This window comes from Myotis myotis, unplaced genomic scaffold, assembly GCF_014108235.1.
Source record: "Myotis myotis isolate mMyoMyo1 unplaced genomic scaffold, mMyoMyo1.p scaffold_m19_p_7, whole genome shotgun sequence".
Classification (NCBI taxonomy): domain Eukaryota; kingdom Metazoa; phylum Chordata; class Mammalia; order Chiroptera; family Vespertilionidae; genus Myotis; species Myotis myotis.
This window is the reverse complement of record NW_023416379.1, coordinates 8385233-8400896: the sequence shown is the minus strand read 5'-3', so window position 1 is coordinate 8400896 and position 15664 is coordinate 8385233. Positions and strand designations below refer to the sequence as shown.

Genomic DNA, 15664 nt, shown 5'->3' with positions numbered 1-15664 from the left:
AGGAACAGCATTCCTCTTCCTGTGCAAAACATGCACTTGACAGGTTCCCTTTGAAGTTCGGTCAGAGGGAGATGTCTGTGTGTGTGTGTGACGGGGGCTGGGGGGGAGGGAGGGTTGCTTTGGGAAGCAAAGGATGGCTCTGAAGCCAGGCATCAGACGGTGACCCTGAAAAGCATTATCAACGGCCTGTGGCAGCTGCAACTAACTAGCCGCATGAGCAAGTTACTAACGAGCATGGACAAGATACTCAGCTTCTCTGAGCCCCATTTTCAACATTTAAACATGGGAATAATAATACCTATGTGGGCCATTTGGAGGGTTAAATAGAATAATGTGTGCATTACGCCTGGAACACAGTAAGCATTTGATTACCTGGTTTTCATTCTTTACCCTGGTAGTGATGAATGCATGACTTAACTAGAAGGAATGGGCCTGTTCACGTAGGAAGTGAACTAAATATATTGCATTTGTAAATTTAAAAAAGCACAGACGTTCAAGAAATAGGAATATATAGCATAGGCATTCCTCTAAGGAGAACTCTCAAGTGACTTTTTTCTAAATTCAGATTTTTATTTTGTTTTAAATTGGGAAGTCTTTTTGCCAATCACTTGAAGTTCACGTCAATAATTTATAACAAAGGTCAGCAGTTTTTCAGCCTGCCTCTCAAACCCCATGCCTCATCCTGCCCAGTGTGAAGGCGGTCCCCAGGCAGCTGCCTCTGAGTGTGGGGAAGGCTTTATCACAATGCACATAGGACACGTGATGCTGCCTCTGGGAGTTCCGAGGTTACAGGAGGCAAATCGCAGTAATCACTGTCTTGCCTTCATGGGCGGGGGGCGGGGGGGCGGGGGGAGGGGTGCTACCGCAAGGGTCTCACCTCTAGAATGTACTCCAGCTCCACGCCCCTTTTGTGAGCCCCTTTCAGGACCGCGGAAGCCTGCGCCATCACTTCTGCGTGCAGTTGAGTTTCCTGCAGGACTGCAAAGCTGATTATCTTTCTGAAGAGCGTTTCCGTCAAAATCATGTGAGATTCCAGACCCTGGAAGTATTCCTGCCATTTTCCAGGTAGAAAAAAAGAGGTCAGCGACTCATTCATATTCTACCAGACGATAAACTTGCTTCAAACGGGAAAGCTGATGGTACTCAGCTGACATCTGAGAGACACTGTTCCACCGCTGCTGGCCGCCACCTTACAGGGCTCCAGTCTCCTGCGTGGCCTCCCTTGTTCCCCCACCAGGAGCATCTACCCACTGCTGTGCCCTACCCAGAGCCCTTCATAGGGCACCAGCCCCTGCTCTCCGAATCCTTCATTCCTGCGGGTCGGACTTCCTTATTGTCCTGACCCGCCTCTCACTAACTCCACCACCCAAACTGGCCTCCATTGTCCCTCACACTAGCTCCCATTCCCCATCTGGGCCTCTGTTTATACTCTGTACTCACTGAGAGGCCCTCACCCGACACACTCACAACTTCCTTCCTCTATGGTTGGGCTGAGTGGTATGATGTATTCTAAATTTCTCTCAGGTTATACCTACATGCAAGGAAACGGTAGACCTTGCACAATCCTTCAAATGTGTTTTGAATTGTTCCTTTCTCTGTGTCAAAGGGCCCAGAGGAGGGAGACAGGGTTTACCCCATTTCCTGTTCCCAGCACCACAGGCAGAACCGAAGGACTGAGAATCTACAGACAGTAATATTCAGTGTGTGCTACGTGCCAGGTGCTCTACCGGCACTTGGCTGACTCATGTGCTCCTTACAACAGCTCCATGAGGCAGGCAGACTATTTCACATTTTACAGATGGGGACGCTGCACGGCCCAGTCTGTGTGACTTGCTCAAGGTCACTGCCAAGCTAGCTCCCCCTCAGAAACTGCTCTGGTCAGGAGAAGCTAGAACCATCTTTTTTAATCAACCATCCATTATTATATCGTAGAATCTTAACGTTGGAAGAGAACTTGGACATCACAGAGCTCAAATTCATGGGAAGCTGAAATTCCTTTTACAACCCCATCTCCCCCAACAGCCTTGGATGGGCTTCTCATGGCCAGGAGGGCTGTCTGCTCAAGGCAGCTTACTCCTCTCAGCGCTCTTCATCTATTGAGCTTAATTTCTCTGTTATTTATATTCATTGATCCTAGTTTCTTCTCTGGAATAACTCAGGAGGTTATTTTATTACTAGGGTCAAAGATTTGAGAAAAACCAGCTGTGAACTTTAAAGCAATGTTTTCAAAGCCAAACGATAAGGCCTTAATAAATCACAACATTTTGGACAAAAACCTCTGGGAAAAATAGCAAGAAGTCTAATAGTAAAAAAAAAAATCTACCTTGGGAAGCCACCAGGGAAGCTACATGATAGTAGAAGGTTAACCATCTGTAACCCAATGGGATTTCCAAAGTTCCCCTAGAGGAACTTCCAGGAGCCTTGGAGTTTGGGGTTCTGAACTGGCAAAATTGCTCTTTCTGCAGTGATTGCTAATAATGCAAGAGTTACCTTTGTGTGTGCATTAAGCAGGCATGGCTGAATTAAAGAGTAGGGGCTAATGCGAACTTGGTACAGCACATACTGCTGGAGCAAGCGCAGGCCGACCAAGTTTGATTATGTAGCAAAAGGACCTGTTGTCCCCAGAAGGCAACTCTTGCGGAGCATGTGTTTAAGGCCATAAGAGCCGGGTGCCACATGCGAGAGAAAGAATCCCATTCCCAGAGCAGAGCGAGGCGTCCTGGGCCAGGCAGAGAGAACACCCAGAGCTAGATGAACAAATGGGCATAGAAAACACAGAGGAAAATAGCAGTTCAGAAGGAAGCTGGGCTCCTTTGAGAGGGTCCCTGCGTTTCCCAGTTTAGGAAATGAGACAGCCTGGCCGATACTGTGAGGAAGGGACGCTTAAAATGACTGCTGAGGTGGTATTCTTTGTTAGCTGATAACATCATAGAGCATGGCCTCTGTAATTGTTCCGTGCTACTGAATGCCAGTGGGTTTGCGTACACATTTGTCTACCGTCTTAAAGATTCACTTATACAAGTAGGAACTCCTAAAAGATTGAAAATACTGGGTTTTACTCGATATTTATCAGTCAGTGAGACTATGCTTGCACAAGTACATTCTCTCTCTCTCTCTACCTTATGTTTGTCAAGGAGCTGTTGGACTTCCTCTTTGGAAGACACGATCATTTTCTGGTCGCCGGCCATCTTCTCTTGTCCAGTTTCCAGCAGGTCGGCCAGATCTTGCAGGGCCCTTTCGTACTGGCTCTTGAACGCTAGGTTCTGGTTCAGTCCACTCCGCCGAGAGCCGATGGTCATCATCAGTTCATCATACATGTCCTTAGAAACAGAGACAGCAACATTCACTCAAGTGATGTTGAGGCTCCCCTCTAAAAATACATTACCTACCAAACCCACAACCCCAGGACGCGCCTTCAGGTGCCTGCCTATGGTGATGCTCTGTGTATCGGGCATCCGTCCACCTGCCTTACTCAGAATCCTCACTTCAAAAACTTCTTTCAAAAAAGATAAGCTAGCCCGGTGGTGTGACTCAGTGGTTGAGCATCGACCTATGAACCCGGAGGTCATGGTTTAATTATCGGTCAGGGCATGTGCCCAGGTGTGGGCTTGATCCCCAGTGTGGGGCATGTGGGAAGCAACCGTCTCATCATTGATGTTTCTAGCTCTCTCTCCCTCTCCTTCCTCTCTGAAATCAATAAAAAATATAATTAAAAAAATAAGCTAATTTTTTTAACATTACAAAGGATATACAAAAACGTTGCCTAGAAGTGACACATGGGTAGACTTAACTAGTGTTCTTGGAATGTCAATGCTTGTGGCAAGATGTGGGATCACAAATTGTTCATGGAGGTGAAGGGAAATGCCCCAGGAAATTTAATTCTGATTTTTATCATGTTCTAAACATTCATACACGTTTAGAGTAATCGAATATAGTATCCTTAACATTACAAATACTACTTAATAATCTGATTTGGGACTATTCTTCAAATAAAGAGCTTGAGAAGCAGAAGCATTTACTGGGAGCTGGAAGACTTGAAGACTTGAAAAGGCCATGTTTTTGCCAAATGTGGTGAAATAAATAAATATCTTAACTGGAAAGGCATTTTAGGAGACGATGATACACTAAACACAGAATTTATTTGAGCCATATGGACCTGATTAATGTGCCATGTGAAGATTTAGAGGCCAACAATGTCCGATCTGGAAAGTTCAACTCTAATGCCTGTTTACAGCCCTGACGTTGGATCTTACACCTGACGTTAACCATCATCGGAAACTGTCTAGAAAGGACAGAGTGGGGGCCAGTGGGCTCATGACATCGCAAAATGTTAGACAGTGGGATGAGATACTTAAAATAAAAATGCTCTTTTAAAAATAAGAGCTATTTTATTTTCTTGAAAGGAAGGACCTGTGAGCCTGGACTGGATTCATGCTAGTAATTCTTCAACGGTCTGTAATAGGCGTACAGGCAAATGTGTGCATATGTGTCACTATGCACATTTTTTTCTTAATATGACTTAACTGTGTTGCTCATCAAAGGCTAAATTTTTGCTGGTGTAATATCCCAGGATCGGCCTACCACCCTGATAGCAGATTCTTGCGTTAAGTGCCGATCCAGGAAAGCAAAGTAACCCCAAGTTGCCCTCTGCTCCTGAGTGAGGCCAGGAGGTCTGTGTAGACTTCAGCTTCCTCTTGGTTAAATTTTTTGTTTTGTTTTGGAACTGACACAGTGTCTCTCTTCCATTAAAAAATGTATGAACGATAAACTATAGCTTTAAAGACTGATAAAAACCACTCTTTAAATACAGAGTAGATCTCCCTTTCTTAACTTTTCTAGGTTGGACTGATAATAATTACATTTTCTACAGTAGAAAATAATACAGCACAACTAAACTACACCACAGTGGTTAGCCATCAGAATAATAACAAATGATTTTTTTTACAATAACAAATGACTTTTAAAAAAAGAATCCTAGAAGCTTGAAAATACAATTTTTTTATTGCATTAAAGATAGTAAAAATTTCAGAAATTTTTCTAAGAGTTACTTGGAAGAGAGATTAGAACTTAAATGATCTGAATTTTATAGAGAAATAACAAGAAAATGGAGAAAATACTTTTTTCTTGAGTTCTAGTTAGGATGCATCATTGAATGCTATTGGCAGAAAATCATACCTGGAGTCTGGAGAGTTCTTGCAGGGCGGGCTGCTCAATCTGCAACTTGTCACCACGCTTTTTTAATTCAGCGATTCCTGCATCCAATTCCTTCAGCCCATCTTCAGCCTGCTGTATTGCCTAGGTAAAATTTATCAAATTTCATCAACTCCCATGAATAATTTCCCACAAAAAGTATGACTACTGTGCCTCCTTATTTATTCCTCTTCTGTCCACATAGAACAATACAGCCAACAAAACTCATTGTAATATAACATAAAAACCATGGTCACATGATGTGGGAAAGAGAAGAAGGCCCTTTATTATGCTACAGATCGGCTATCTTAATGGTGAGGAGGTAAGAGGGACTGAGAATGGAGGGTTGGGAGGACAACAGCTTCCTCAAAAAAAGAAAAATTCATGAATAGCGACACCCCAAAAAGAAGCATGATGTATGACATTAGAGAAAGGTATCTGCCTGGGATTGTCTAGGGCAGGGGTGGGGAACCTTCTTCCTGCCAAGAGCCATTTGGATATTTATAACATCGTTCTCGGGCCATACAAAATTATCAACTTAAAAATTAGCCTGCGATGCTAGTATTTGGCCAAACATTTAATTAACTCACCCCTAATGCCTTGGCAGGGCCAGACCAAACGATTTCATGGGCCTTATACAGCCCGTGGACTGGACATTCCCCACCCCTGGTGTCGGGAATCATGCTCTGGTTTCCTGAAGTGCAGTTCTGAGCATCTTTGAAAACATGTGACTGCATGGTTTCCCCAAGAAGCAGAAAATCACACAGTCGACAAGTATTACAGCGGCTGCTGGTGCTAAACCTTGTCTTCCCAGGGAGAGGTGTATAGAGGCAGAACAAGATCTCGTCCTGGCCTTCCAGGAGCTAACCGTCTGGTTGGGAAGCAAAACCATTATGTACTAAGTAAACTTGACACACGCCGTCCCTGTAAGAGTGCTTTGGAAACGGGAGATCCCAGGCAGTCCTGGAGCAGAATGAGTAGGCTTTTGGAAGAAATGCAACCTCGGTTGCCCTTGAAGAATGAAAAGAACATGAATTCCAGATGGCAGATAAAAAACATGTGCCCATTTTCTTTCCTGAATCACCACTACCACCACAGCAAATGTTCTGTTTGCTTGTGTTTGGGTGTGTGTTCCCCCCATAAATCTACAAGAACAAGGCCGAAGGAAAGAAGACAATACCATCAAAATTTTGGAAGTTGGAAATCAGGAGGAGATGAAAATTGACTTAAGACATCTAAGACAGCTGAATCCTAGTCCAGCAGGGGATCTTCACCCCCAAGTTTATAGCCACAGGAGTCTCTGGCACTCTGGTGAAGTGGGTGCTGAATAAGCAGGGTTGGTGAGAAGCTCCTTAAAGAGACGTTAAGCCCGGCTGGTGTGGCTCAGTGGTTGAGCATTGACCCATGAACCAGGAGGTCATGGTTCGATTCCCAGTCAAGTTACATGCTTGGATTGTGGTCTCAATCCCCAACAGGGGGCATGCAGGAGGCAGCCGATCAATGATTCTTTCTCATCATTGATGTTTCTACCTCTCTTTCCCTCTCCCTTCCTCTCTGAAACAATGATTTTTTTTTTTTAAGAGAGAAGTTAAATTCCCAGATCTCTTGCATCATTCCACACTGCCCCTTCCCTTCCCTGGTGAAAGATGGAACATTGATTTTCTAGAAAATGTAAAAAAACAAATAGTTTCTGAACTGAGGGGCAGCAGATACAGTTGTGGGTTTGAGTACTTGATTGAAAACAGAGGGATAAAGTGAATGCCCACTGAATGGTGAATGTGGAGTCCCTGCGTCTTCTAGAGAATGGCCGCCAGACCTCTACTCTCCAGGTAGGAAAGAGAAAAAATATGAAAAGACCAATAGAAACACCTAAAAGTTTGATGCAAGGATTCTCCAACAAATAGCCCACACAGACCACCCTTCAGTAGATCTCAACATTGTCCAGCCTTATCCATCCGTCAAGTTGCCACTTAGCTGCTTAGTCTCCCATCCTAAACGGAATAGTCAGCAAAGGATTTCCTGAGAAATGCCTCCAACATGAAAGACAGAAACCCAAATGAGCAAACAAACAAAAGTAACCAATTATACAGGAAAAATAAAACTTCAATGAACAAATAATACACCCAGAGAGATTATAAAGGATAATGCATCCATTAAAACAACAACAACAACAAAAAAACAACAACAAACAGGCTCAGTTGACTGGGCATTGTCCCACACAACGAAAGGTTGCTGGTTTGATTCCCGTCAGGCACATGCCCAGGCTGCGGGCTCCATCCCTGGTAGAGGACGTGCAGGAGGCAGTTGATCAATGATGGGAACCCTGCCTCCTGACCCTGGCGTGGTCATGCCAGCCCTCCAGAAGCAGGATCTGGCCCCCACACTTACCCTCACCGTCCAACATCCCCAGTGGCTTCCCACTGCCAGTTCTCCGAGGGGAGATATCCAGTGTGTGTGATATGATCCATGAGGGTGAGACACTATGTCTTCATTTACACCCAGCCACATTAATTTTCAATTTCCACTTCTATTTCTGCATGTGCTTTATAACATAGTACTTGCTTATAGTTGATAAATGAGTAAATATTCATGTATTTGTGGTATGTGCTTGTTTAACTAGTGAGGTGTGCAATCAATGAAGGTTAGACACCAGTGATTTATAGACTCAAGTCCAAATTCTCTGACATGCAATAGCCCTAACTACAAGGTGTCTCCAATGTTCTCGTCCGACCTTATTTCCCCTCAATCACATGATTCATCCTAAGTTCAGCTAACCAGGGTCACTCGCTTTCCTCCTACAGAGCTCGGAACTATCTCGCCTGTGCCTTTGTTCTTGCTGTCCCTCTCCAGGGATACCTTTCTTCTGGCCCCTGTGTGCCCCAACTCCTAAGTCCAGTTCCGATTTCCCTTTGTAGACTCTTCCCTAACCTTACTCCTCTGGAGGCAACCTACCCCTCTTCCGAATGTCCACAGCGCTCCTCTGTGCCGCCACCGGGGCAGCCTGACTTCCTGCCCAGGTCACTGACATTCACGCCTAATCTCCCTGTTAGGGGACACACTTCGTCAGGTCAGCAGCGGTCACTGACACCTTTCCCCAGCTCACATTTCCCAGTTCCGTGCAAGCCCAAGTGAGAGAGTCAGTGTAACCTGGCCAGTGATTCAAATCCAGCTCTCACAAACAAAACATGAGACAAACATAAATGCCACAGTAAGCCAGTAATCTTTCGCAGAGGATTTGACATTTCACAGTAAATCCGATCAACTGGAAAAAGGCAGCTGTAAATACCTCTATTTGCTCCGCCACGGGCTGTTCAAACACATTGGCCAGTTTCTGCAGAAGCATGTATTTACTGTCAGCCAGCGACGTACACAGCACCTTCAGATCGTTCTAGGGGGTGAGAAATAGGAAGATTTAACATGTGCACCAGGGAACTCAAATGGTTATAAACATAACACACGCCCTTAGAAATAATATACAGGTGTGGGAATTTTATGTCCAGAGAAACCAATACTGTACTAGGGGAAGATAAAAGAAGCTGGTAACAATTTACTTTAAGTGCTAAATTTGACTTTTGAATAATCTTTACACAAACCATTTCCAACACAATATACAAGGAGGCAGGGCATACAAATAAAAAGCAATACTAGCCACCCTAAACTTCTTGTTATGTCTGAAATAAATGTGCACATTTAAACATTCCAGCAGAAATATTATACTAATGACTTCTATCTAGTAAAACAACCTATTGATGTTACCCTGATTTGGGAAGAAAATAAAATTCTTAAGAATAATATGGTTCCTTTCTTCCTCTCTCCTCTGCTTCTCTCTCTCCCTCACTTCCTGCTTTTCCCTAGTTTCAAAGAATGTGCACAAGCTTATAAAAAGCCATCCAGAAGTTTAGAAAAGAACTATTTTCATGATGACCAAAGACATATTAAGAGAAAACACCAAAAGACCTTAGCCACATCTTTTGTCCACAAACATTACTCACTTAAAAGTCCAAATATGCCCTGGCCGGTAGCTCAGTCGGTTAGAGCAGCGTCCTGATAGCCAAGGCTCTGGATCAATCCTTCCCCACCCCTCTCTAGCCCCCTCCCTCAAAAAAAAATCAATCAATAAAAAAGTTCAAGTATTTATATTGAGTTAGAGTTGTACAAAAATGAGATAACAGAATTTTGGTATTCAATTCTAAAAGAAATAATAGACTGGAACAAAGCGGGAATGACAAAATGTTTAATCCTGCCCTTCCCCGCCCCCAAAATCAGCAAATTCTTTATTGGTCGGCAAATGTGTCTGATGGGCTGGGTGTTCGTCACAGGGTGAAGTTTGATCACATCCTCTTCACTGGGGGCAAGTGCCCGTCACCAAGATGAAAAATTCTGGCCATCTCACCAGGAGAAGGACAATCACAGCAAGGAAGAAAAATCAACTTTCAGGCCGTGTGGGAGCATCACCACACAAAATGTCAGGCAGCCCTAGACGGTTTGGCTCAGTGGATAGAGCGTTGGCCTGCAGGGTCCCAAGTTTGATTCTGGTCAAGGGCACATGCCTGAGTTGTGGGCTTGATCCCCAGTAGGGGGCGTGCAGGAGTCAGCCGATCAATGATTCTCTCTCATCATTGATGTTTCTATCTCTCTCCCTCTCCCTCCCTCTGTGAAATCAATAAAAATATATTCAAAAAAACAACTACAACAAAAAAACAAAATGTCAGGCTAAAGAGCAAAATAGTGAGTGAATTGTGCAGTAAATTATTTTTTTTTAAAGCAATGAACAGGAGAATTAGAAAGCATATGATTCTAAAAGGCAATAGCTGTCGCTAACTCAAACCCAAACCAATCTGCAAGCCTAGTTGCAGACTAAATAGGAAAATGTAACAACAGCACTGGAGAAATGTTGCTAGAAACAAGGGTTTTGTTTATGAGATATGATATTGTTTGCATTACCACAAAACCCTATGAGGCAGTTAGTAGGGTGTGATTTAAGAGTTGCGGACATGAAGGCTCTGAGAGGCAGCTAAGGTTATAGAGCAGTAGGTAACAAAGCCGGAATTTGAACTCGGGGGGACTGGCTTTGGAGACTTTGTTCTTTATTTCTTTTTTTAAAAATATATTTTTATTGATTTCAGAGAGGAAGGGAGAGGGGGAGAGAGATAGAAACATCAATGATGAGAAAGAATTATTGATCAGCTGCCTCCTACACACCCAGCACTGGGGATCGAGCCCAAACCTAGGCATGTGCCCTGGCTGGGAATCGAAAAGTGACCTCCTGGTTCATAAGTCAATGCACAACCACTGAGCCATGCTGGCCAGGCTGGAGACGGTTTTATTATTTTTTTTAATATATTTTATTGATTTCACAAAGGAAGGGAGAGAGAGTTAGAAACATCAATGAGAGAGACACATTGATTGGCTGACTCTTGCACGCCCCCTACTGGGGATGGAGCCCGAAACCCTGGCATGTGCCCTGACAGAGGAATTGAACCCAGGACCTCTTGGTCCTTGGGTCGAAGCTCAATCCACTGAGCCACACCAGCTGGGCTGGAGACTTTGTCCTTAATTTTTGCTCTTTTGACTTTGCAAAATGAATATTAGAACAATGCTTAGCTACTAGAGATGTTGTGAAGATTAAAGACAAGAATACATGTGAAAATATTTTGTGAATAAAAAAAATGATACACAAATGTTTGTGGTAATTTTACTTTGTAGTTTTAAGAATGTAAATTACCTGAAGGCAGTGGTAATTTGTCCCTCTAGAACAGTGGTTCTCAACCTTCCTAAGGCGCGACCCTTTAATACAGTTCCTCATGTTGAGGTGACGCCCAATTTCATTGTTACAAATTGAACATAATTAAAGCATAGTGATTAATCACAAAAACAATATGTAATTATATATGTGTTTTCCGATGGTCTTAGGTGACCCCTGTGAAAGGGTCGTTTGACCCCCAAAGGGGTCGCGACCCACAGGTTGAGAACCGCTGGTCTAGAATGATCAAGCATGTCAAACTCGCAGCCGGTGGGCCGCATGCCTCATATAGATATATACACAGAAAATTCCTTGTGTCTTGGCTAATGCTACATTTATTTAACATTTACAGTATTTTTTTAAATCAAAACTTTTACATAAAACTCTTGGCCCTAATCACAGATATCCATTTTGTAAAACTTGTATGTCTGTTAAAAATAAAATTCAGTTAAAACTTACGAATTCCCAAAGGTGACTTTTTATTAGGAATGAAAATCAACATTAAACGGTTATCAGCTACTTTTGCATTTGCTGAAATTTATAGTCATAGGAAAAGTTTCATAAGCACACAGTTATTCAGTTGGAACAGTCTCCAGTCTGGGCTAAAAGGCAGTCAGCCTGAGCAGCGAGGACTGGGAAGTAATGCAATCTGTTTGAGCACAGGTGGAACTAATTAGGCCACAGTCACTTGCAATGGGCCTGGGTATTGGGGTCCGGGCTTCGCTCTGTATTACAGCCCTGCCTGCATGTTTTTTTGGTTATATGTTTTAAACACTACTATTATCAACTGGAAATTGTAATTATACTGTGCCATAAATATGACTTTTATTGGTTGAGTTTAAATTCCTATTCAGCCCTTAGTGTAGTTAGCTGGTTTTCTCAAGTTCCATTTCTGGGAGAATAAAAGTCAGTTTTCTAATACGAGTTCAATCCCCTAGTTCAGCGGTTCTCAGCCTGTGGGTCGCAAACAATGAAAATACATCCTGTATATCAGATATTTACATTACGATTCATAACAGTAGCAAAATTACAGTTATGAAGCAATGTAAATAATTTTATGGTTGGGGGTCGCCACAACATGAGGAACTGTATTAAAGGGTCGCAGCATTAGGAAGGTTGAGAACCACTGCCCTAGTTTTTCTGTGATGTTCTTGCTACTCATTGTTCATTTGAAGAAAAAAATAGGTCTAGGTATATCATACCTCAGTCAGACATCCTGTTTATGGCCCCCTCCCTGGCTTCTGCTTAGAGCAAACTAATAACTCTTTGCATGGAGGATGGGCAAACAACTCTTGACAATGTCTTACCTGGAAATTTAGTATTTGCTGAAGTCTTTCCTTCATCTGATGACATCGTTGATTTACTACTGAGTCTAACAAGGACAACCTCCCCAAAAGACACCCCAAAGTGTCTTCAATAACATCGCGGTTATCACTGTTCTCCGGAAATGCTTGGGAAAACAAGTTCTTGTTCTTATCCATCTCTTCAGACATTTCCTTAATATCTTTGGCAAGAGTCTAGGGTTGATCAAAAAGAAGACCATTTGAGTGTTTAGACCCAGGAATCTACATACAAATCAGGTCTTTACCCCCTAGGAAGTCAAGTGCTGTGTAATGCTGTGGACTCACAGGCACAGGCTGGCAAACTTACCTCTTGGTTGAAGAGGCAAGTCTCGGTTTCTTCTGGTGTGAGGGCTGTGGCAAAAAGTAAACGTTCTTCAACATCATCCAGCCACGTAGAGGTCGCCGAGACTCCATCATATAACTTCTGCTCCAAGTGAATGTTCTGCTTCTTTGTTCCTCCGCCCTGGAAAAAAGAAGTGGAAGAAGGAATTCATTACAGCATTTTGAGAAATCAAAGAAAATTACCAGGATGAGTCTTTGGAGTTTCGGGTCATTCAGAGCTATTCACTAGGGTTGGGTCTCAAGAGTTCATGCCCAGGGTGGGAAACCTGACGAAGACCAAGACCCATGAGCAAACTCAGAGCGCAGCCTTACCTGGGATGAGACCTCCTCAAAGGCCTGGTTCAACCCATCGAGCAAGGACGTCACTGCCGATTTATCGTGGGCCGGCCCGTCTCCTTTGTACAGGGGCACGCCAGCCAGGAGCCGGTTTGGCCTGCTGAAAAGCTGCAGACAAACAGGGGCGGCTTACATACGAGCACTGTGTCCAGGTTCCTCAGATCCAAAGGGAAGGCCTAGAGTTTACTCCGTTCATGCCACTGCCGTGGAACGGCCCCTGTGAGTGCTAGCCCAGGACGCAGGACTAGTTTCCATTGTCGAAAGCCTGCTGGCCACGGCTGTGGGGAGCACCACAGGCTTGCCTGGGTTCTAGCCTCACTCACTAGCTCTCCAAGGTGTCCATTCCTCTGACTCTCTGGCTTCTGCTTGGCGCACACTAATAGCTATTTCTCTGGAACCTTCTGTTGCTATCTTCAATTCTATTGGATGTGGCTTGCTTGACTGGGTCAAGTCCAACATCACTCAGCACCAACCCATCTTGCAAACCAGCCTGCACCTGAGTTACAGGAGCAACTTCAGCTGACCACTGGCTGCCCCTGCCTTTTAGAACCACCGAGAGCCCAATAGTGCAGTGGTTCTCAACCTTCTGGCCCTTTAAATACAGTTCCTCATGTTGTGACCCAACCATAAAATTATTTTCGTTGCTACTTCATAACTGTAATCTTGCTACTGTTATGAATCGTAATGTAAATATCTGATATACAGGATGGTCTTAGGCGACCCCTGTGAAAGGGTCGTTCGACCGCCAAAGGGGTCGCGACCCACAGGTTGAGAACCGCTGCAATAGTGTCTCATTAAGGTCTTCTGAAACTATTAAATACTAGAAATAGCGAGGAAAAATAAGGTGACAGTTTAGTTCCAGATTTTTGGAATTCCTTTTATCCTAGACATAGATACATCCCTAATTTACATCCCTAATTTTCAAAGTCGTACCAAAGGGGGAGACACAATGTAATGATTTATGCTAATGAGTAATCAGATACGGATTATCTCTGAGGAAAGGTGGTACCTAGAAATCAAATTGTCACACATAAACATGTCATCACTAGGGCAAATGTGAAATGGGCTTGTTAGGAAACATGTAGGAAGAATCATTTGCTTCCTGCCTTATTTTGCATTGGCAATGAAAATATAGAGGACTGCACAGTTCCACTGTCTCAGCCACGCTGGGCATCTTCTGCGAGAGTGAATACGTAAGAGGGAACGTGCGGTACCACTTGCTCTTGTTCCTGCGCCAGGGCGTCCCGCAGCAGCCTCTGCTTGGCACTGACTTCCTGCTGGAGGCTCTCCCACTTCATCCGCATCTGGCCTTCCACAGGGGCCTGCTCTCCCTCCATCCCCAACTCCTGGGATGACACAGCAGGGTTTTCACTATTAGAAGAATAAACAATCCAAGTTTACAATGTGGGCAACAAGGCGATCACTTACTGCTGCACGAGCTGTGGCCGCTAAAATTAGAGCCAGAGTACTCTGGTTATTAGCTCACACTTCAAAAAAAAAAAATTAAAATTTAAAAAAATGTGAGGCTAACCATAAACAAATATAGGATAATGCAACCAGGGCCACAGAGATCATTTAAAAATACACTGAAAATAGCTCAGCATTAAAGATAAAAATAATTGTATCTTTGGGGATCAGAAAGTACATGGATTCGTATTCTTTGACAAATAGCCCACAAATTACTTAAAAACCGTAAAAATGCTACTTGGTCTCTGCGAGTTTTTACCCCGAGTCCAAGGCCAGGTTTCAGGATGTAGATTAGGGTGCAGGACACGAGAGGAAGGCACCTGCGCCTCATCCTTCAGGACAGGCAGCAGTGTGCATCTGAGGATGGCTGTGGCTCTTAGGGTGACACAGAGCTGAATTTTTAAATCCCTGCACCATACGCTGTATACCTGAAACTAATATAATATTCAATGTCAACTAATTTACAAACATTAAAAATAAATGCACACTAGCCCAGCCGGCATAGCTCAGTGCTTGAGTGTCCACTTAGGAACCAGGAGGTCACAGTTCAGTTCCCGATCAGGGCACGTGCCCGAGTTGCTGGCTAGATCCTCAGTGTGGGGTGTGCAGGAGGCAGCCAATCAATGATTCTCTTTCATCATTGATGTTTTTATCTCTCTCTCTCTCTCCCTTCATCTCTGAAATCAATTAAAAAAATGTTTAAAAAAATAAATAAATGCAGGTTTGATTTGTACAGTCACAGCTTTCACAACCCCTCTGAGAAGCAGATAGTCCCTTCTTATTCTCATTCCACAGAGGAGCAAACCAGGCCTCAGAGCTGAGTTACTTTTCCATGGTGACAGCAGTTGAACTAGAATAAAACCCAGACCTCACTCAAAACAGAGGGATCATTCCTCTCTACTTTCCTTCCCAACCCTCAGACTCAAGTCTTCAACTTGAACATTGTCCAACTTCCTTCATTTTTCTTCTCATACTTTACTCTTCTGTGTATAAGACTTTCCTTCTCTACTCTACAACAGGACACAAAGCTCAATGAGCTTGCATGCAGAAATTATAAAAACAGATCCTCGAGAAAAAGCAACATCTTTCGTAGGCAGAATGAGGTTGAGGGAAGATAGGTTCTTACAGGGAAAATGTTTTGCAGTTAGATATTCAGAAAGAAACATAACTTTATAATGTTTATTTTATTTTCCCCCTATTTGATTTTTAAAAAACAAACTGATGTATCTTCTCTGGACAGATA

General features: G+C 43.5%; 1 protein-coding gene across 13 annotated transcripts in view; it reads right to left on the bottom strand.

Annotated features, from left to right (window-relative positions):
* Nucleotides 1–15664, bottom strand: part of SYNE1 (spectrin repeat containing nuclear envelope protein 1) — a 387376-nt gene that overhangs the window by 95719 nt on the left and 275993 nt on the right. For 12 of the 13 annotated variants that reach the window (XM_036316912.1, XM_036316911.1, XM_036316914.1 and 9 more), the window contains 8 exons: nucleotides 14169–14325; nucleotides 12931–13062; nucleotides 12584–12739; nucleotides 12241–12450; nucleotides 8477–8578; nucleotides 5176–5295; nucleotides 3120–3320; nucleotides 878–1051 (listed from right to left, as the gene is read on the bottom strand). In XM_036316912.1, the coding sequence (XP_036172805.1) occupies nucleotides 878–1051; nucleotides 3120–3320; nucleotides 5176–5295; nucleotides 8477–8578; nucleotides 12241–12450; nucleotides 12584–12739; nucleotides 12931–13062; nucleotides 14169–14325 (1252 nt within the window). The remainder of the gene's footprint in view (nucleotides 1–877; nucleotides 1052–3119; nucleotides 3321–5175; nucleotides 5296–8476; nucleotides 8579–12240; nucleotides 12451–12583; nucleotides 12740–12930; nucleotides 13063–14168; nucleotides 14326–15664) is intronic. The other variant, XM_036316924.1, reaches the window with a different exon arrangement.